The 23,485-nt window shown below is 44.7% G+C and overlaps 1 protein-coding gene across 1 annotated transcript in view; it reads right to left on the bottom strand.

The window, feature by feature from the left end:
• Window positions 1–21,026, bottom strand: part of ITGA4 (integrin subunit alpha 4) — a 78,053-nt gene extending 57,027 nt beyond the window's left edge. Inside the window, exons 1-4 of the mRNA XM_004701469.4 lie at window positions 20,821–21,026; window positions 20,388–20,509; window positions 1,098–1,204; window positions 873–1,002 (exon numbers count right to left, since the gene is read on the bottom strand). Coding sequence (XP_004701526.1) covers window positions 873–1,002; window positions 1,098–1,204; window positions 20,388–20,509; window positions 20,821–21,026 — 565 coding nt within the window. The remainder of the gene's footprint in view (window positions 1–872; window positions 1,003–1,097; window positions 1,205–20,387; window positions 20,510–20,820) is intronic.
• Window positions 21,027–23,485: the final 2,459 nt, after the last annotated feature.

Below are 23,485 nucleotides of genomic sequence, written 5' to 3'. Positions count from 1 at the left end.
TAAATTTTGCCATATTGTAGATCTCTCTGCTTCAGGCCATTTTTTAAAAAAGTGTAGAATGTGGCTAAGTCTATCTGAGCAAAAACAAAATCTACTGTGAAAATATGTTCAACTATACACTCTAAACCATTTGAAAAAAAAAGATAATACTTAGAAATCTTTTGACTGCAATTGAGGATTGAACATTCATATTTTACCTTCATGACACCCAAAGACACAGCAGGAACATACAGGGTTAAAATGTTAATGTTCGGTTGACACTGACTCCGAATTCCGTTCAAATCAGTCATTTGTTGATATCCCCGCCCTCTTCTCTCTAAGGTTACCCATAGTCCAGAATTTTTATAGAAGTGGCCTTTCAAACGTATGACACAGCCATGGACTCTTTCCAAGGAAATACATGAATTTTTTAAAATGAGCAAAAAACATTGGCTTACACTCAAAACTTTGAATTTTCTAGGCATTCCTAAGAGGTGAAGATCCAAGAAGTAAGATAAAACAAGACACCTATAGAGATTTCTCCTGCCACTCAAATGTTTCCACGTAACTTCACAATTTTAAGTATTTTGTATTTGCTGGGCATTGTTTCACTTACACTGAACTGAAGGCAAATGTACACCAAAGTGGGCTATTAGAATTCAGTATCATTGAAATGAAACTGCAGAATGCCTCATCCCAATGGCACGCATTGCACTCGTGACACGAATGGTGCTGTAACTGGACTTTTTAAAGTAATACTTGAGTAGGTAAAAAGAACGCAGCCGTATCAAAGGTCTCCCTTCTCCTCTCTGAAGTCCAACATGGAAAAAAAGAAAACGTTGAAGGCATTAAGTTGTTCCTCTGGATCCAGTTGCTATCAAACTGGGTCTTACCTTGATAACATGGAGCTATCCTTTTACTCACTTCTGTTCGTAAGTTGGCCGGTATTCCATAGCAAACACCAGTGGGGAGTTTATTTTCATTTTTTATGTAAAATATATTTTTCCATCTATGCCCACAGGCCTGAATACAACACAAAAGTAGAGTAAGTGAAGTGAAAGTCACACCCAGAATGACTGACTTCACAGTGTTCATGGGGGACCCATCCCAGTACCTACCACGACCGATCCATTTTCTCCAGGCTGCCTGGACAGTGTGACCCCCAACCACTGATTGTCTCTCTCTTCCAAGCAAGTCTTTCCGCAAGGCTCTCCAGCAGGACTCCCTACAGCATGGGGAAAGAAGATTCCCACCCGTTATCTCAGGAAGGATGCCACTTCCTCCACAGGAGCAACAAAGCAAACCAGAGAACCCCCTGCAGTGCTCCTGGTCAAGGCCTGCCCTTCACATCAATGGTTCCAAAGTGGGTGATAGTGGCCCGGGAGGTGGGGGCGGGGGGGTGGGGGGTGGGGTGGGCACTGGAACGACCCCAGGAGAGCAGAGAAAGCGGATACTGACACTTTCTCCTGGGTCATGGACTACAGTACAAAAAATGTTAATTGCCAGGCGAGCACAGAGTAAGGTTTTCTGTTTTTGTTTTTTTAAGGAAAAGGGGCCAGTGAGCCATTAAGTACAAATAAGTACGTTCAGGAGTAGAACTGCCCCACAGGGCTTCCGAGACTCTAAATCTCTCTCTCGTTTTCACAGTTTTATTGGCATATACTTCATATATAATACAATGTAATGGTTCAATCCTGAGTCCAGGACAGATAAACCCCTCAGGACCAATAATGAGAGTGACCATACCAGGAGGGGAAGGGGAAGGAGGGAGAGAAAGGGGAAATGATCACAAGGATCTACATATAACCCCCTCTCTGGCGGATGGACAACAGAAAAGTGGGTGAAGGGCGATAGCAGACAGTGTAAGATATGACAAAATAATAATAATTTATAAATTATCAAGGGTTCATGAGGGAGGGAGGGTGGAAGAGGGAGGGCTCAAGTAGAAAGAAAATGTTTTGAAAATGATGATGGCAACAAATACACATGTGCTTGACATAACGGATGGATGTATGAATTATGATAAGAGTCGTATGAGTCCTCAATAAAATGATTAAGACAAAAAGAGTTGTACAATCACACCACAATCCATTTCAGAACGATGTTCTCCCAGTGCACACTGCTGTTAGATCCCCATTTCAGCCCCATCCTCCCCTGCTGAGCTCCTACCCAATGATCAGTCCAGTTCCTGCCTTTAGAGAGACACCTGTCCTGGCTCTCAAAAACAGAAGATCACAGAAAACACAAACAGGAAGCTAACGAACAAAGAATAGCCACATGAAACGTGGAAAAACCTCAATCGAAAAAGCGGAAAAATATTAAAAACGGAATCAACTTTTTTTTAATTAGAAGATTGAAACAATTTAAAATGGGTCAAAAAGGAGATAAAATGATAAGGTATTACATGTTAACCTAACTGTATCTGTCACAATTAACATTAAAATGCTGTCTGCAAGACGATAAATGTTAATGGGAGCAGACAGCCTCATCCTTCTACATAGCAACTGGTGGGTTTGAACTGCTAATCTTGTGGTGAGTAGCCCAGTGCTTACCCCACAGCATTACTAAGGGCCCTGAAAACCAATGCAAGTCGTCCAAATATAACCATAGTGTCTCATGCTTGGAGAAAAGTGTGTATCTTTGTTTTCCTCCCTTTATCTAGAAATGTCAGCAATATTACCAGAGTGTCTTTTTAAAAGAAGTTTATTTTATTAAAACATAAGAAGAGAAAAACTACTACCTGATGTTCCACAGTCTATTGGAGCTGGAGGTGAGAATTGAACATAATGATCATGTACTGTTGAACAGCATAGCAATAAGGTCTAATGTTTAAAATAAACTGCATTATGCTTTACATTGAGTTGACGGTGATATATGTTTTCAACAAAGGTTAAAAAAAACCTTGAAACAGATTCTCTCAAGTAGTTTAAAAAAAAAAGACAAAAAGTTTCAACAAGCATTTTTTGAAATACATGCGTATCCAGAAAGTCAGTCGATGAATAAGTAAAATGTTACCCCCTGCCCAGCAGGGTACTTGTAAGCTGTACAATAAGGAGTGATCTTCACAGTGATTTGTTGTTGTTGTTGTTGTTGTTGTTAGGGGCTGCTTTCTAGCATAGATTGTGTATTAAAGTGACTTGAAACCGTGATGATTAGGGAAAATAGATGCACCTATGATAACATTCCTTTCGCTCTTTTTATTTCCCATCTTCAATGGCCACTTCTCTGTTCATTCCGCCTTACTTTACGTAGAGTTATTTCTGACTTGCTTGCCCAAAAGAGCCCCTCCAGGTGGTGCTGATGGGTGAGGTGAGCATCAGGTTGCTAATGGCTAGGTTGACAGTTATACTAAGGGAGAAAGTTCAGGCTGTCCATTCCCACAAAAATGTACAGGCTCAGAGACTGAATGCAGGCTCATGCTGAGTCAGGATTGACTCCAAGGTAATGGGAGGGTAACTTCCACAGGCACCGTAAGCATGAAGCTGGTATTAATTCTGTTCGCCAAAGACTTGGAATTTGAATTTGTTTTACTAAGTTTTAAACACTGGCCACGGGGCACTCTGTCATCATACACTTCAAGATACTGTTTTCTGAAGGCACTATGGCTCCTCCTATCACCTTGACCCTCCATGAAGGTTCTTATGGACACTCAGAATCACTACGTAGATGGGGCTCTTATTTTAGAAGTAAAATTATTTAAACAGACTCTTTCAGGGAGTAGAGATTTTGATTAAGGAGTGTCGGTAGATGTTTGCGTATACATCTTTGGTTTCCAATTTTTGTTCATCAAAAACCCTTAAACACGCTAAACTGAAGAAACTGCAGAGGGCGAATGGTCCGATCACATGGAATGCGACCACACTTCCCAACGCTACGGCTGAGTGCTTGAATCGGTGCTTGTTCAGGACAATCTCCAGTAACAACGTGTTGCTCTGCTTACTTTTCAGCTTCTCTTTCTTTGAATTGCTCTGTTCTGGGTCTTAAAACAATTCACTTAATATAGCATGAACCGGACTGCGCAGACTCTACTGACAGTAAGAATCACTTGGGGCATATGCTAAAAATTCAGCCTGCCTCTTGAGATCCTAGCTGGGGTGTGCAGGTGGGGTCCTGGCCATCTAGGTGAACCTTGTGGTCAGGAAGCTGGCTACAATGGAATGTGGAACATGCGAATCTGGTCCTGTGGAATAGACTTCCAACTGGCGGCGACTGCCAGGAAGGCTGGGCTGAAAGGGAGCAGGTCTGGGAAGAGTACTACTTTGGCTTGTAGTATCTGCTATTGGAATGGGAGAGAGGCTTGCCAGAGACTAAGCCCCGATAAGGCAGTTTGGGTAGTAGAAACATAAGGTTTCAGTGCTAAAATTGTCAGAGTTTGGAGATATTCAAAGCAGGAGCGAGACACAGAGACGGGGAGAAAAGTTCTGTGTGTGTTGAGGAGTTAAAGGTGCAACTTAGGCAGTTGTTACTGTATCTAAATGATGTGACCGTAATCGAAAGAAAGTGAGAGAGGATGAAAAACAGGCCATTTCGGTTTTCAGTAGGATGTAATTTTCAGTTTGACTTTGTAGTAAAATTCCCAGGATTTAAAAATATTTTTTTTGATGGATTGACATGGTGGCTCCAACCATGGGCTCAAATGAAGAACCACTGTGAGGAGGGTGGAGGACCAGGCAGGGTTTCGTCCTGTGGCACACGGTCGTTATGAGTCAGAAGTGACTGATGGCTGCTCGCAGCAACAACGCTGAGAATACATGATGACTAGACTTAGTCTCTTTTGAAGTTCATGTTATTCATATTCAGGGATAGATACGTTCAGGGAGTAACTTCTCTGAAAATACTTGTCTTTGTAGAATTACAGTCAGTTAACGAAGGCAATTGTGCAGGAGCAAAATTAAAAAGAGGGTGGAGGTCACAAATAACACCTTATCTCTGTTAAAATGAGGCTTCTTTAATGGATGCATTTGTTTACATCGGGTCCCTGGGCGGTACCAGTAATCTGAATCCATTCAGGAGCACTCTGCAAGCATGGTTGAATGATCTACTTCCCTAAGACGACAGCCACTGGGCACCCAAGAAACGCAGCTTGGCTCTGAAACTCTGGGAATCTGGGTTTTTGTCTTTTTTGGTTTGTCTTGTTCAGATCATGATGAACATTTAGGAACAAATCTACTGTTCTAAAGAGGCCACCCACTCGTTTGAAAATAATAAACATACATCAGTTTGGAACCGCAAAAAACTATGTACTCAGACACAAAAGTGTTGGTTCCAACTATGGAACACAGGGCTGCTCCCAAGGCTTCCTGAGACATGGCTCTTTCTGGGCGCCGACTGCTTCATCGTTCTCCCAGAGCTTCCAGTGTTCAAAAAGACTACATATTTATTGTCTGCTCTTTAACCGTAAGGATCCTTGGGAGGCGGTTCTAAGCAGCAGCGGTCAAGAGGCCCTAGACACATAGGATGTGATCACCCAGAGAAATAGCGAGTAAATCATGATGAAGAGAGATGTTCAGTTTTGCTTGGGTTGGCTAACTTTATTCGTTCACAACTTCCCTGTCGACTTCTAAGAATGTTTCATGCATTTGCCTTCTTTAATCCCCCACCATGAGGATGACTTCTTTTGGATCTGCTAATTTGATTTTTCATTGCTGCCCCATGACTCCCTGGCCTACCCAATTCTACCCTAAGGAAGAGACTTGGGGAGTGAGTTCAGGTCTCAGACCTCCTCCATCCACCTGCTAGGCTGGGTTTTTGTCCACATCTTCCTCGCAGTCCCCTTTGCAAGAGCCCCAGTCCTCGTCCTGCACAGTGACATGAGAGGACGGGTTTCCTTCCCAACAACTCTTTCTCCCTCTGCTTCCCCCACTTACATCACAGTGTTCTTCCCTCCACCCCTCCCTCCCTGTATGTTTGGTTTATGAAATGGAGAGCCAGCTGGTTACAGACTAAGAAAACCAGTCAACACGATGCTTTTGAGTTATTTCACAGCGACCCTGAAGGACAGAGGGAAACTGCCCGAGTCTTCACGGAAGCACCTGCCATGTCTTCCTGGCATGGAGAGGCTGCTGGTTTCCAACCCCTGGCCTTTCAGTTGGCAGCCAAGGATTTACCCTGCTGTGCCACCAGGCCTCCTTCGTGGCATAAAGGAGAATCTTGGCTGCAATGGCATTTTTTGTTTTTTAACTGTTAACAAAATCCCAACAGAGAACTCAGAAATACATGCTGAAGGGTCAACAAAGGGAAAACAATTCCAACCTCAACAGTAAGGGAAAAAGCAGCCCCAACTTGGGTTGTCTTTCTTAATTTCAAATGAGTTGACAACACAATGAATGGATATAGAGACAAAAAAAAAAAACACGGCACTAAAACAATAAAGGCACCAAATGATACTTCTTCCCCCAAGGACTGACAATGGAGGCCAGTAAATGACCACACACACACACACACACACACACACACCACACGCCTTCATCTGGGCTTTGCCTTTCCCCTTCCTAGCACTGCCTCTGCTGCTGAGGGAGCTTCTGCAGCTCGGCCTCACCGCCATCAAGCCGATTCGGCGTCATGGCCACCCTACAGGACAGGGCAGAACTGCCCCTGTGGGGTTAAAGGTGGTAATTCTTTATGAGAGCAGAGAGTCTTCTCTTTCCCTGCAGGTACAGCTGTATACGGATAAGCAGGAGACACTTGCTACACTCGGTACCAGCAGAATCAGTTCAAAGAACATCCTTTAAGCCACCACCATAGTCTTTTCTTAGATTCGGGGAATTTTCTAACCTTTCTTTCATATTGGACATCAGAATTACCCAGAGAGAAAAATAACCATTGCTATAGAGCCCATTCTGACTCAGCGATCCTGTAAGACATGGTCGAACTCCCCCCTGTGGGTTTCCTAGACTATAAATCTTTACTGGAGTAGAGAGCCTCATCTTTCTCTCGTATTAGTTGGTTTTGAACTCTTGGCCTAGCTGTTAGTAGAAAGCGCAATTTTCTCCCAAGGAATGGGTAGTGGTTTCGAACTGCTGGCCTCGTGGTTAGCAGCCTAATGTGAAGTCCACTATGTCACAGGGGCTACTTAGATACAACTTTTCTCTCTCTCTGTTTGTTTGTTTGTTTTAAATAAAGATGCCCACCTAATTGTATTGGGCAGTGGGACTTGTGAGAAACAGCTCTCCAACACAGTGACAATGGTGATTCCTTTCCCTGGATTATGTCAAACGTGAAAAAGAATTTATTCCACCTTGAATGTACTCAATATTTTTTACTCCTCTTGGTTCCAACCAGATAATGAAATGGAAGATCAAATATTAAACAAATTGTCTCCATACAGTACTTCTCATTTGGACAGAAATGATGGTTATTATATCTGCCATGAGAAGCTAGTCCTCATGGATTTCTCGACATAACATTATAAATAAACTCAGATTATCATCATATTTTATCCAAACGTCATGCTGAGATGATTTATAATCTGGTTTTCAGTTCAGCGCATACATTACTAATCTGAACTCTTAGTAAATCAAATTAGGCTTTATAATTGAAAAAGTGCTTTACATGGTTTAACATAAAAAAAGTCAGCAGAAATTAACATGTGGCAATTTTCCATGCTTTGATACAACATTAGAATGGCTAATTCTTGGCAGAGTCCGTGCATTTTCTTGGTAGACATGACCACACCAAAAACACCCTCTTATTCTAAAATGCACGCCTAAGTTCTCTTTCTCTCAATTTGTTTTTAATTTGGGAAAGAAAATGGTAAAGCATATAGCTAGTATATTATTTTTTAATTTCCACATACTAATTTATAATATTATATAAATATGAGTACATAAAGGTGAGAAAATCATGACTTTGAGAGATAAATAGAAAGCATACTACTGAAAAGCCAATTAGATGGGTTTGTTTTTTGTTTTGTTATGCACCTTACCAATTTGAGTGCCATTGTTCAATGGCCGGAAATGTGACAGAGACTAAGGAAGTGGATATTTGATCTTGAACTTGGCCTCCGTGAGGACAGAGGGTCCTGACAGGTGCATCCTCTGAGCACAGCGCCGTGTCTCACATGCAGTAGACAGGGACTCAAGAGTCATTCGTTATACTAGAAGCACTCAACGATGGGAAACAATGTGTGCAGGGTTGAAGATCACTACCAAGTGTGATATGTAGCCCCCTCCCACACACACACCCCCACACACAAACAAAAGCAGTTGCCACGGGGTCAATTTAAACTCATAGTGAGCCTATGACTAAACTGCTCCATCGGGTTTTCATAGCTGTGAGCCTTCAGATGCAGAACACAGGCCTTTCTTCTGATGTACCTGGGTGGGTTTAAGTTGTTACATTTTGGGGTGGTAGTCAAACAGGTCTCGGGTTGAAAATCAGCTGGGGCCCACAGCACCTATGTTAGATGGTTTCTACCAGGCCTGGGGAGCACATGATATATTCATGAAGTGATTAGACAAGAGGTTGGCAAGAAGATGCTTGCTCAAGTAAGACCATGCTGCCATTACTATTGTTGCCACTGCTGACGTAAACATAGTATTACATAAGCTGCATCTATCCTCCTCCCTAAAATACACGTGGCGCATCACTGCGGGTGGAGGCTTATTTCACACAGTAGCTCATCGAATCCTCACAGTGGTGGCAGGAAATGCCAGCGTCCATCCTATTTTACAGATGCAAAATGGATCTTGAAGAAGTCAAATCATGCGTGCAAATACATGAGACTGGCAAATGGGACAGCTGAGAAGAAAAACTATCGGCTTCAATGTCTTAAATTATATCACACTGTGCAACAGCTCGTAAAGGAGCACTGTACACATATTTCAGACATATGAAGTAACTGATGTAATGTCACACTCTAAACCTCCTCTCCCCCAGTAGAAAATGTGTAACGTATCACAAGTCTTCCCGAAGACTGAATAATAGTTCCCCCTATGATTCAAGGGTGGCGGGGAGGGGGAGTAAGACATTTGAACCTTCTCTTTGTTTGACTCTGTGTAGCCACTTTGCCCTCTCTCGGTGTTTTGGAATTTCCATGGAAGAAGCAAGGACCAAAGGAAAAGGTCAAGCTCAACGTTCTGGTTTCTGTAGTCAAAGATGAAACACTTGTGTGGGTGGGAGAGACTGGGACTTCGGATGCTACTGTAGCTTCTTCCTCAGGACAGACACTGACTGGGCACTCGGCCTGCCTCTCAGATAACACACACATTGATCTGATCTCTCCAAAATGCTTTACATGCTTCAACTTTTAGCAAAACAGGGAATGCAGTTCCAGTCACTTCTGACGCTGGGTGCTCATCCCTTCCAGACTCCCTTCAGCCGATCATGTTAACACCTGGACAAAAGCCACACGCTTCTTTTTAAGAACTGAAAGCTGAAAGTGAGGCAGTGTGCTTCCTGCACAGAGGGAAACTTCTCTTTTACCTGGGCTGTTTGCATCCCTGACTTGATGCCCACTCATGGTGATGCCAGGCCTTACAGCGTCTAACTGTCCCTGAGGGTTTCCTGGGTTGTCATAAGCTGGCTGCCCCGCCTTTTCTCCCCTAGTGCCACTGGGTGGATTTGAACGGAAACCTTTTGGTTTCTAGCCCAAGTCAAACGGTGTGTGCCATGGACAGACCTGTGTCTTATAATAATAACCAATATGTATGACCCAGTTTTGATGTGTGCAAACGCACTGAACTCACTTAATTTTCATAATATACCCCTGAAATCAAAGCGAGCCAAACTCGCGGCCATGGAGTTGACTGTGACTCTCAAAGACCCTGTCTGTAGTTCTGGAGACGGTAAATGTGTATGAAAGTAAATGGCCTCATCTTTCTCCCACCGAATGGCTGGTGGGTTTGAACTGCCAACCTTGTGGTTAGCAGTCCAATATCCAACCCACAGCACCAGCAGAGTTCCTTATTCCTATAAATAGGCAGTCCTATTATTATCAGCAGTGTCTCCATTTCACAGGTGGGGAAAATAAACAAAAGTAGATCAAGTGTTTTGTTCAAGGTCACACAGCTAGTATGTGTGCTGAGGACGGACTCCAACCCACACCAACCACCTCATGCTACCTTATGATGATTTGCTGTTAATACTTTTCCCTGTTAAAAAGGAAAAGAGGGGGAGGGAAGGGGAAGAAATGGGGAGCCGATATCAGGGGCTCAAGTGGGAAGAGAAGGCTTTGAAAATGATGATGGCAGCATATGTGCACATGTGCTTGACACACTGGATGAATGTATGGATTGTGATAAGAGATGTAAGAGCTCCCAATAAAGGTCTTTAATAATGAATGAATAAATAAATAAATAAACCCCAAACAATAAGCCTTATTTTATTAAAAAAGGGAATAATCCAACCCTTTAATATTATTAATAATTCTATATTAACTCCATTTCTATTATAGTCCAACTACTATTTTCCAAGGAGCTCTTGTGGTGCAGCTGTTAAGTGCTTCAGTGTCTACTGAGAGGTTGACTGTGCAGACCCAGCCATTCCACAGGCGGAAAACACGGCAATCTGCTTCTGTAAGTATTTACGGTGTTGCTATGACATAAGTCTACTCTGCCGACAGGTCTTTATGAGTCAGAATTGTCAAGACAGCATATACCAGTAACCACCTATAATATTGTAATATGAGCTGCCAACATTAGAAAAAATGGAAGGAAATTCACTATTCCCATTGTTTTCAATTAATCTCTTCAATTTAAAGCTATATTTGAAATCCATCAGTAATATATGATACCATATGAGTGTCTTGGAATAAACACAATGCAAAAATGTAAACAAAATCAGGAAATCAGGGTTATGTGTTCACATGGCATGCTAGGTGTTTAATACTGAAGTTCTGTGTCTGGTTAGGGAATTCACAAGACCAAAAAGATGAGAGAGAAAAAGAAAGAAAGGAGGAAGAAAGGAAAGGAAACAGAGGGAGCCAAATAGTAAGGTTTAAAAATATCTGCTAACTTGTCCATCATAGTATTCTGTAGCAACAGAGAACCCAGCAGGATGGGAAGCCATGATGGTCAGTGGACATTTCCCCGCCAGGGCTTAAAGGGGAGAAGAACACATTGCAGAGAACATGCTGTGCAGACGAGATGATGCTATTCTACTGCCTACTGGAAAACTTCCACAAGAAGACAATGTTATTTGGGGCTGAGGTTGACCTAGAATGACTTTCACGAAGAGTCACATGTACAAGGGATTTTATACAAGGTAGAATATTAAGTGACCATGTAGAATCCACCTCTAACACAACTCTTAGAAAAGAAATCTGACCCCAAAGCCATGATCTCCTATCTCTGAACTAATTCACTGCACATGTTAGTACTTCATGTAATCCATATAATAAATACGGGTGCCCTGGGGCATAGTTGTTACCCTGGGGCTGCTAACTGCAAGGTTGGTGGTTCGAAACCACCAGCCCTTCTTGAGAGAAGGATGAGGCTATCTACTCTCCTAAAGAGTTAGTCTCACAAACTCAAAGGGTCAGTGTTTCCTCGTCCTTAGAGTCACCATGAGTCAGAATCGACTCACGGGCAGTGAGCTTGCTTTTGACATGATAATTATTCTCCATGTTTTAGAAGTTGTGATTCCTGGGAGTAAGCTGAGAATGATATGATCATTTAAAATTCTGTTCTGTAGTTCCCCCCTTTGATCAGCTCTCTCTACAGCAGTGCTTCTCAACCTTCCTCACACCGCGACCCTTTCATACAGTTCCTCATGTTGTAGTGACCCCCAACCATAACATTATTTTTGTGGTTACTGCATCCCTGTCTCAGAAACCCACAGTCGGGTCACTATGAGTCAGCATTGACTTCATGGAAGTTAGTTTTTATGTGAGGTCTAAGGAGCCCTGGTGCTGTAGTGACTACGCAGTGGGCTGTGATCCCCAGTCAGTAGTTCAAAACCACCAGCTGCTCCATGGGAGAAAGATGAAGCTTTCTACTCCTTTCTCTCTATCTTTTTTTTTATTAGTTGGGATCTAATACATATAACATATCATTCCATATTTCAATCACATCAAGCAGAATGTACCATTGCTACCACAATCCATTTCCAAGCATTCTGTTTCTACATGGACTCCTTGACATTCTCTTCCTTTTACTCCCACACCGCCATTGTACCCGTCTCCCCTTTCCACTCCTCTAAAGAGTGACAGTATAGTCTCAGAAACCCACAGGGACAGTGCTACTCTGGCCTGTAGGGTCCCTATGAGTCATAATTGACTCATTGCCAGTGAGGTGTTTTTTTTTTTTAATGGTATGTCTGCTTCTAGGGGTTTATTTTCGGTTGGGGGTTGGGTGGGGGTGGAACCACTGCCTTTATAATAAAAGGTTTCTGCGTCTCGAGATGGTGAGTTTCAAGCTTCTCATCTCAGAAGAGGGTGTAATTGTTTGCACTGCCTGATGGGAGTAGGTGGAATATTTGGAACCCAGGTCTGGCCTCAACCTCTTTGGGATGATGCTAAAAATGTGCAGCCAACCCCAAAGTACCCCTCACCCAAATCTGAGAAAGGTATCAATTCATACCAGGTTGGTTCAGCTTGTACTTCATACTCATGGAAACAAGCCCACAGTGGCTCAGCCCCTCAGGTACCAGCTTCTCCACAAAGCTGGCTCTCATCATCTACAATGGATGTCTTCTCTCCCCTTAGTTTCTATTGTCACAATTCTTATTGCAGTTCTTCAAAATTAATCATCTCTTTAACTGACTGAATTCTTTGGAGGCTTCAACTTTGTCTGATTCACCTTTTAATTCCCAGTTGTAGTGTAAATGATTACTAAAATGAAGGAAGAAACCAATTCAGAGTTGTTAACATTTCTTTAGTCCTAAATTCTTCTGCAGTATGGCTTCAGCATTAAAACTGGTCCTATCAAGGCTTATTTGCATGAACTATTCTCTAAATAGAATAAAGCCTTTTGTGATTAATGTACTTCTTAGTATAACCTACTGACCTTGCTTGATGTCCTAACAACTTTGGATACTCCTAACCTTACACTGTTTGTTTTCTCAAAATACTCTCATCCTTTGACTTCCACCTGCCAAGTTGACTGAATTGTCTTCAGATCTTTCTAGTTTTTCCTGCTTAGATTTTTTCTTCTGTAAGTACTGCTTTATCAGGCATGGTGGTTTTCAGCCATGATGAATATTGAAATTATCTAGGACCCAACGGAAAATCCTGGGGCCATACTCAGACTTATTCCTAGAGATGATATTAGCTTGTGATTCAGCCACCAGTCCTGATGTTTTAAAAGTGCTGAGGAGAAATCTAACGTGCAGGCAGAGTTGAGCAACCCAGGTGAAGCCATTTCTCAAATTGTAGGAATCATCAAAGATCTATCCTTCACCCTCGTCCTAGTCACTGAAGAGATTACCCAATTTACACTCTTCCATCTCCATGGCAGTGGGTGCTCACGAGCCAATTCTGACACACAGTCACCCGTTGTGACAGAGTAGAATTGTCCCCCCGATTTTCTTAGCTGTAAACTTTATGGAAACCCCCACTTCTTTCTCCCGAGGAGCATTTTGGTGAATTCAACCCATCAAATTTCAGTTAGCTGCCAAGTCCTTAACTGCTGTGCCTCTAGGGCTCTCGGGGCTTGTGTTACCATAGAGATATTACTCTCAACTCTGAAGTGACAGTACGGACTCTTCTGCTGCCTGGACCCCATGCACTCAACTGATAACTAGATTTGCGCTTCTGTCTCACAGGACCCTCAGCTCCATTAAACTTATCATTCTTGCTGCTCTTCGCTTTCTCCGTGAATGTTCCGCAGCAGCCCACACCAGCACCTTGAGGGACATCACTGCACTCTTCTCCTTCCTCCTTCATATCCATTCATCGCCAAGTCCTGTTGCTCGTGTTTGCTGTGCCCTCCCCCTCTCCCCCATTCCTACTGTTACTCTAGCACAGGCATCTACCATCTCCAACTTAAATTACAGACAAACCTCCCTACCACTATCTCGCTACCTTCGGGCTGGTCCCACCCAATCCAGTATATTCCCCATCTGGCAGCCAAAAGAATCTAAGACAGAAATCGCATCATATCGTGTTCCAGTTTAAAACAAATTTGTATACATTCACACTTCTAAAGATAATTGACACAACCGTGTCCCAAATTACCCCTGTCCACCTCTCCAATCTACCTCCCCCCAGGGCTCTCTTCTCACTCCGCAGTCCAACTTTGAACATCAGTGGCTTTTCCCCTCAGTTCTTTAGAGGACAAGACTCTCTGAGACCTTAGAGTTTGGATGCACATGGCTTACTCCGGCTGAGATACTTTTTCAAGCCATTCTCTTCTGGGTAACTCCTAATTTATATTTTGCTCCTCACTTGAAGAACAATTCCTTACGAAATGTCACTTTACTTTCCTGACTTGAAATGTTCTTCTCATCACATTGCCCCATCATAATCTAACTACAGCCTGTAAGTTTTAGAGGCAAAGCCTGGGTCTCTTCTGGATTACAGGTTTGCAGGCCTCAGGGAGGTATATCTTAGTAATTAAAACTCTCTCTCAAAGCTCCAGAAAACTTAAAGTTAAAAATTGCATTTAGAAAAGCTCATCTATCAAATTAGGTGGAAACCCTGTCCTTTCTGAGATGGAATTTGGGAAACTGCTGGAAATCAGAGAACTTTAATCTGTTAACATGATAGTTGGTTAATGGAGCGCTCTGTCTTGATTTTCTGCTTAACTACCAGGACAGCCTGTCTTCAGGGATGAGTTTTTGTTTTGTTTCTCTTTTTCCAAAGTGAACAATATCAGTGTTATAAGCCATACACTAGAGCTAATTACAAAGGAAACGGGAAAGGAAAGCTAACAAGTAGAACATACTGGAAGTTCAACAGAGAGATGTTTGCCTTTTAATATTAAGCTAATAACTCCTCTAAACCAGGCTGAAGTGAGGGTAATGGAGTCATTAGTTTAATGACGCATTGCAAATTAAGCTAACCTCTCACAAATAGGTTATGTGACATAAACCAGGAGGCTGGTGAAGGTAGAGTCATTTTCAGAAAGAAAGTCAAAGGGGGAGAATGGTGAGGACTAACTTGTGATAGACCATTGTTCTCGTCACTAAGGAAGAGAGCGCCACACACAGAGCCGAGGAAAGTCCAGAAACGATGAAAGAATTCATCTGGAGAAGAAAAACGAAAAGTTCTCTTCGTGTACATGGAAATGGAAAAGCACCTGTCAGAGTTCTCTTCTTCCCACAGGGAACTCCTGTTTCTCAGGGCCCGGCTGTCCCATGTCATTTGAACCACATATGAATGTTTACTTTTCTAGTAACCACATTAAAAAGGTAAAAAGACAGGTGTGAAATTAACCTAACAAATGCAGCTTATTTAATTCAAATACATATTAAATGCCATCATCTCAACCAGCAACCGATACTTTTTCTATTAATGTGATGTTTTTCATTCTTCAAAGAGTTTTTGAAATTGAGTATGCGTTTACATTGCAGCTTGTTACAAATCAGCCTCATTTCAATGTACAACAGCTACCAGAGGCTCTTTGCTACTAAATTGGACAGTTTAACGACCGATTCTATTTTAGAAATAAGTGTAAATGTGCGATAACTTCAAATTAATGATGTTCGTGATAACATCACACTACTTACAGATGTGTCTTATCAATCATCATCTAAAGGCACTCTTTTCAGCACAATATTACTAAGGCATTTTCGTAGGCGGTTTCCTTAAATATTGCTGAATCCATGGATCGACTATGAGAAGCTGTCCTACTTAACTAACTGCCACCAATTTGGGTTCACTGCAACCCTAAGGAAGAGAGTAGAACTGTTTCTGTGGGCTTCTGAGACTGCACCCCTTTAAGAGAGTAGCAAGCTTTATCTTTCTCCTGTATATCAGCTAGTGGTTTTGAACGGCTGACTCTGGTTAGCAACCCAAAGTTTAACCCATTATGCTGCTGAGGTTCCTCTACGAGAGAATGTCTTTGTGAAGCCTGGACATATGATTCATCTGTGAACAAAGCTTCCTTTCAAACAGCTTCAGTCAGGATGCAGTATGCCCTGGGGGCAACAAGTAAGTGGGAATGTAGAAATCTCCATGGTTTCTCAGCTACTGAATCCTCAGGAGCATTTCTGGCTCCAGATCCTCCTGTTCAGAAGACTGCCTTCCTTTGATTCAAAGAGAGGCACACCAGCCAAAGGTAAAGATGGGCCAGTGAGTGAGCTAAGGACCAGTTCCCTAACAGGTAAGGAGATGGAGGAAGCCCTTTTGTTGACATGTGGGGGAACAGGTACCATACCCCACCACCTCTGTAGCCCATTGACTTCACTACAAGGACTATCTCACTCCCCACATCCACATGCTGGGTCCTCTAGATAAAGTGGCTTGTGCGGTCCGCTTCTGATTGTGGCCACGGTACAGTGCAGCTATACCATGATACGCAGCAATCGCTATCCACAGGAGGAGGTGGCACCAAACGGACCTCCTCTCCGTAAAGGAAAAGTTTGCCTGAATCAAACTCTGACCCCTGCAATTCTACATCACGACTCACAAGCTAGAGCAAGTGCACAAGGCTTTGAATAGCACAGGTGTTGGAGGCAAGGTTGTGAGAGGCTCTGCCTCTTCGGTTTGCTTGATAGCAAGTTGAGATATTGCAAATTCAAGGAAATCACCTTTCTGGCCTGGCGATGACATGGCCACGATAGCTGCATCTTTCGTCTGGGTAGCATTTTCTGCTGGGCCCAAAGAGAAGCTCTGTTTGTTTCCAGTTGATGCCATTTAACTTGCACATTTTCCTTTTGGTTTAGTTTACTGGTGCTCCTTAACAACCTCAAGCTGCACATTACAGGGAGTGTACAGAGTGCTGTGAGGAAGTAAACATGTCATAAAGCGAGTCACTCGCGTTTTGTTTTTTCACCCCAGTATATAAAGCTATATTTATACTACACTGTAGTCTATTAAGTGTGCAATAGAGAAAGCTCGAAATACTGTCAGAATTACTAAAATAGGGCACACAGACACAAAGTGAGAACATGCTGGCACCAACAGACTTGCTCCCATGACTAGCACAAGTCTTCAATTTGTAAACTATAAACACACACGAATTACCTGTGAAATAAGAAACAATAAAGTAAAATGCAAAACAAGAGAGATATGGCTCTATAGACTTAACAAACATATTTCTCATTTCTAGAAACTAATAATCCTAAGTAACTATTATGAGTCAGTTACTAGACCAGGCATTATAGTCACACACCTTGAGACAGGACAACTAAAGGCATTTTATATCAAATACTGTGTGTGCGTGTGTGCACGCGCGCACAGGCACAAACGTGTATGCATGTGTGCATGCTCTCTTGGAATTTCTTCATTAAAAATATCACCCAGTCTGAAAACCTGAGGGGAATCCCTAAATATCTTTGGTTATGGATTTTATTATTTTCAATGTTCCCTTTTTAGATTTTAACCTCAGTCTATTACATTACAACTTTAAGTGACTGCTTCTCAATTTTCCCTGAATAAAGGTAGATTTTTTATAGAAGGAGGCTTCACAATGTTGATGGAAGAATTCCATTGTTTTTAAGTTCCATTGTTACACAAACATTTGAAGCCCCTTTGTATAGGGAAGAGGAGATAGATGTCTTAACATAGTACATGAGAAATAAATACCAGTCAACTCTTACGCAAATACCCAAAGCGCTGTTTACTGTTCATCTTTGACCAGTATATTGACTAGAATTTTTATTTACTTCATTTCAGTAATTACTTTTTTGTATTAACTGAAAATTACTAATAAAATCAACTTAGTAATTTTACTTTGGCTTACAATTTCCAATTAATTTTCTTATTTAAAATGTAATCCTTGTAGCAATCCAGTTGATGACAATTAAACTTTCACTTGGCCTATATTCATTCATCCGCCCAATACACTTTCATTTCATTCACGTTGATACACATCTTTCATGTGCACATTTCGCTGAAGGTAGTTCTAAGTCAAATTCTGTGTTCTACTTTCTGGACCAGTGTAGGTTTTCCTGCAAATAACAATCGTTATCATCTTAAGATTTGTATAATATTTTGACAGGATCTCCCCAGTGTAACACAGGCATCTAGAAATAGCATTAGTGCCCTTCCCGGAAGGAAGTAGATGCTGGGTGCCAGTTGTTATAATGTCAAGGATCAGCAAACAGTGAAAGGACGGCAGGCATGATCCCGTTTTTCCCCTTCCTGAGGCCTGGTCAAGCTCCTCTGGGAGACCAAGGGTGTCCACCCTTCCCATCCATTCTCTAGCCCACAGTGTTTCAATGTATTTTTTTTTTAACATTTTATTAGGGGCTCATACAACTGTCATCGCAATCCATACACACATCAATTGTGTAAAGCGCATTTGTACATCATTCTCAAAACATTTTCTCCCCACCCAAACCCCCCATATCAGGGCCTCATTTTCCCCTCCCTCCCCGCTCCCCCTCCCTCATGAGCCCTCGATAGTTTATAAATTGGTATTTTGTCATATCTTTCCCTGCTTTAAGGTGTATTCCAACTGCATTAGGCTGTAAGTATGTTATGTATTGCTCGTTTCATTTTTTTGCCATATGAAGTGCTTAATGAGAGACTACAGCTTAATCTACATGCTAGAGACAACTCTAGACTTTTTAATTTTTTCTAAAGAGGCTTTCTACTCCCTTAAAGAGCCCCAGTCTGGTAGCCCAAGGAACACTTCTATCCTACTCTAAGGGGTTGCCCTTAATAGGAAACGACCTGAAGGCTGTGAGTTTGGTTTGATAGGACCTTGATCAAGAAATCACTACTAGTCTGTCCATTTGTCCTACTGTGGTGGCTCGTGTATTGTTGCAATACTGGAAATTACGTCACTGGTATCACAAATGCCAGCAGGGTCACCCAAAGTGAACAGGTTTCTGCAGAGCTTCCAGACTAAGAATAGACACCCAAGAACAACTTGGCTCCCCACTTTAGTGAAGAAGCCTCTCAACTCTAGACTTTTAAGGGCAAGAAAGAAAAGGCTTTGTGCTCCCATTTATAAACAAAAAAGCCACAGCATCAGAAACCTAGAGAGGCAATTCTACTCTGTCCAATAGGGTTGCTGTCAGTTTGAAAGGACTGGACGGCAGTGAGTTAGGTTTTGGGAGTGAGACTTCTCTGAGTGAAACATTAAGATCACATGATGGACATGCTACATTTTAATTCACCCTAGTGAAAAAAGTTTGCCAGCAAAGGGCAAAGGATGGAAGACGCAATAACTCATTCATCTCAAAAGTCTATCGCAAAGATAAACACTTTTTAAAACAGCAGTTGTAACCTTTGGTTCACCCTTACTTACAGGTGACCCACTGGGCTCACCAGACCACCTATGGGACACGTCATTTCATTTCACTTCATTTGCATGAAACACTGCATCTGTCCCCTCTACTACCTACTGCTGCTCACTGAGTGTTAAGAGAAAAGGTAGCTGCCACTCTCTGAGCCACAGGGTCCTCATGTGCAGAGTAGGGACAATGACAACCAGGGTCCAGCGATGCTTTGAGGGAAAGTAAGTAAGCAAGCAGGGGGTGAAGGTCTGAAGCTTTTCAAAAAAGTTTACACAGGAGGGGGGGGCTGGGGGGTGGTGGAAATCCTTTAACCTCAACTTTCCAAGAGTGTTTTGTCTCTTTTGTTTTTGAAGCCCCGAGTACCTAGCCACGAGTGGGACAACACATTAGACATGAATTAATGAATATGAGTTCCCCTTTCTTCCCCCATGTGCTTATGTGAGGCAAATTTGTTTTTCGGCTTTGAAACATGAACTTCCTCCCTTCCCCTATCAGAACACTTTTCGTTTTAGTTTGAGTTGTCCCAAACCTAAGAAGAGGCGTGAAAGCAATGAGTGCAAATGGAGGGAACCATCAGTCTGGGGAGAAGAGCCTAACACAGGATCCCCCTTTTTTCATTATACTCACAGTGCGCTGCCACTTTTCCCCTTCCTTCCTGGTCTTTCACATTTCATATTAGGAGTAAGACTCTCAGGTTCTGGGTTAAAACCCCAGAGGCGAAATGACAGGATATGGGGCAATTCCCACGGCTATTTCCGATCTGTCCCATCTTTAGCAAAGTTGATAGGTCAAAGATGAAAATAAAATTCGTCAGTCTTGGCTGGGCTGGCAGACTATAAAATGTGTTTTACACTGCAGGGCAGAGGCTTGTGGGGAAGGTATGAGAATTAAGTTTCTTCTCCATATTGGGGGGGGGGAGTGTTGAGATCGTTGCCTTCAGGAAGAAGTAGGAAAAGAGTGATAGAAAGACATACTGACAGGGAAGATCGTGTGGAGTTCAGAGTGGAAAACCACATGCGGGAAAGTAGAAGGAACAGGCGGCACAATGTATATCTTTCTTTCTTTCACCCAGAATTTGCTCTGTGGTGCGATCCACGTGAGGGAACAGGGACCGGACTCACCCAGTTGGAGCTGTTCGCAGGAGCCGCGCGGATTCTGGCCGATCCTGCACCGGTAAATGGCCCCGGGTTTGACCACCGAGGCGTTGGCGAGCCAGGTGTCAGTGGGCGCTCCCACCAGGAGCCTAGAGCGAGAAGTGCGCACTTGAGCACCGCCAGGAGCCCGGCCACCCGCCGGCACCTCTCCGGGGTTCCGCAGGGGCGCAGCGCCCACCTCCCCGCCGGCGCCCACCACCCCGACCCCGCCGCGCCGGGACCTGGCGCCAGGACGCACCCCGGGCGCCGCCGGCCCCCCCAGAAGCGAGTGCCCCGGGGGAGTCCCCCGCGACGCGGTCGGAGCGGCCGGCCCGCGGGCAGGGCGCGCATGGAAGATCCCGCGGATCGCCTGCGGAGCCCGAAAGTTTTCCTCCAGAGGCCGGGCTTCCGCGGCACTCACCATCGGTGGGTCCCGTGCTGGTGCAGCGCCACGGAGTAGCCGAAGAGGGTGCCGGGGGAGCCCCGGTAGAGCAGCGCGCTCTCCGGGTCCACGTTGTAGGGGCGCCCCGGGGGGACCCCCAGGCATAGCAGCAGCAGCAGCAGCATCCCCAGCTCCCGGCCGGCGGCCGCTCGGGGCCCGGCCCCGCGCCTCGCTTCCTCAGCCATGCGCGCTCGGCGGGCTACATCCAACCCCAAGTGACCACGGCCCAGAGTTGCGCGGGACGCGACACTCGGCCGGAGGGAAGAGCGCCCCAAGAGCAGCGGCGCGGCGCTGCGCGGCCGGCGGCGGGGGAGGGGGGTGGGGAGGCGGGGCAGTCTGCCCGCAGCGGGCGGGGCGAGCACAGCGGGATCGCAAAGCCGCGCGCCCCTCTCCGTGGTCCCGGGGTGCGGGTGCGGGGGGTGCGGGTGCGGGCCGCCGGGTGAGGTCCCGGGCGCGGTGGAGAGGCGCAGAGCCGGCGCCGTGTCCCCCGCAGTGCGGCTGTAGAGGGCGCTGGGAGACCTGGTCCTGGCCGGGGCACCCCACCGAGCGGCTGCCCCGGATTTGTCCCAGGAAAGGTGCGGTGGGGACTGGGCTTCCCTTTTCACAGGCCTCCGGCCTGGACGCCCGGCGGGGTGGCCCAAACGCGCCCCTCTCCGCGGCTTGTCGGGCGTGGCCCCCCAGCCCAGCCACAAACCCAGCTGTGGGGACTGCGGCTGGGGACCGACAGGGACCTTGGGGTTATCTCTTTATCTGATGTTTAGGGTGTAAGCAACCGCTAGAGAAATCGACTAGAGGCTGATGCACAAGCACAAACGAACTGAACTCAAGCCGCCGAGGGAACATGCTGGTGACAAAGACGTTAGGGTTTATTCACTCCAAGACTCAGGGCCCTGCACCCTTTTATGCCCACTTCCTTCCGCCCCACACTTCCTCTTAAATAAGGCCAGGCTGCTGTGTGTGAGAAGGCTGAATGGAGTGTGGTTTAGTCTGTTACTGACCCCCAACAACTAGGCGGGGGGCTTGCCTCCCTTCAACGGACTTCTCCATCAGACACTTGATCTCCCACCCACAGGGTAGCCACCAGGCACCCCTCCCTTCAGGGGGGTAGACCCAGTTTAGGTCGATGAGCAACCGTTGTTGCATCTGTGGTGGAGAACCACCGTAAAACACGTCTGAAACGGAGGATGCCTCTGTCTTAAAACAATCCAGATGTGCCGTGGGTTTACTGCTCGAGCCGCGAGGGAGAGAGCCCTCGATGCTGGCGTAGATATGCGCCACTATATGAAGGCCCAGTGTCCCAAGGCGCTTAAGTAAAACACACACCCGGCAAACAAACTAACCAGAAGGCTTCCTCCGAGGGTGTATCAGTGTGCATCAGAGCCCTCTTAAATAGCACCTCTCAAGTGATGATGGCAGTCACATAATTAAAATATGTGCGCATTAAAATGTGTGTTCATTAATTCAGCACTCGCATAAGGTAACTTTCTTATGACCAACAGGATACCCCAGCGAACAAGGCCGAATGACAACGCATCCTCAAGAAAATTTACACCTAAGTGGAGTGGGCTGCTAACCCAAAGGGCAGCAGTTTGAAACCACCAGCCGCTCCTCTGGAGAAAGATGAGGCTTTCTACCCCCGTACCGTTCCAGGTACCCACGAGGGCAGAGCTACCTTGTCCCATAGGGCTATGGGTGTGGGAATTGGCTCGATGGCGAGAGAGTGAGTGTGTCCGTGAGTGGACGTTCTGATGTGGATTCCACCCCATGGCACCCCATGTGTTTCACAGTGGGGTTGGCTCTCCAGGAAGGTTTTGTGGCTGTGACATGAAGGAGCACTTCTCTGGGCTTTTCTTCCCAGGCACCTCTGGGTGTTTGCAAGGGCACAGCTTTCCCATTGTAACCCAAGGCGTGAGTCATCTAGGGTACCTTCCGGATACTTTAGGAAGGCTTAGAGAAAATGGAAGCCATGGTTTGAAGAACAAGAAGGGGTAATTCAAATTCAGGACAATTTGAGAGGAGGAAAGAGGGAGGGTTTCTCCAGAAGCAGGTAGTGGAACTGGATGAATTCCTTTGGGCTGGAGCGCCTCGCTGCCCACCAGTTGGTAAGATATGAGGCTGAATAGGGAAGCAGGGACTGTCCCAAAGAGCGTTGGTAGCCAGGTTAGGAGGATTTTACGGTGCTCCACTTACAGGACACCGTGGAAGTGTTTGTCTTGGTCAGCTGTGACTATCAGAAGGCACTTGTCTACAGTCTGGAAGCAAGACTGAATGCAAAAAACTTACTTTCAAGACTCCTGCAGTAATACCTAGGGAGATGGAGGCTTGAAGTAGTAAGGTAGATAAGAAAGAAAGAAAAATAGATTCAAGGTACACCTGAAAGATAAAATGCTACAGAATGTGGTCATGGATATGAATGTGGGGCTAAGAAGGAATCAGGCTGATGTCCAAGTCTCTGGACTGGAATTGGGTGTAGTGGGCTACTATTCATGGAGGAAAAACCTACAGAAGGGTGACTGGCACAACTGTATGGTTTGCTCTTGGTCCCGATAGCACAGTGGGCTACACATTGGGCTGCTAACTATAAGGTTAACAGCTCAAAACTCCCGACAGCTCTATATGAGAAAGAGAAGGCTTCCCGCGCCCC

The sequence above is a fragment of the Echinops telfairi genome, unplaced genomic scaffold (assembly GCF_000313985.2).
Source record: "Echinops telfairi isolate 266 unplaced genomic scaffold, ASM31398v2 ScPeMD7_3;HRSCAF=10, whole genome shotgun sequence".
Classification (NCBI taxonomy): domain Eukaryota; kingdom Metazoa; phylum Chordata; class Mammalia; order Afrosoricida; family Tenrecidae; genus Echinops; species Echinops telfairi.
The sequence above is the reverse complement of the archived record's forward strand: the minus strand, read 5'-3'. Positions and strand labels throughout refer to the sequence as shown.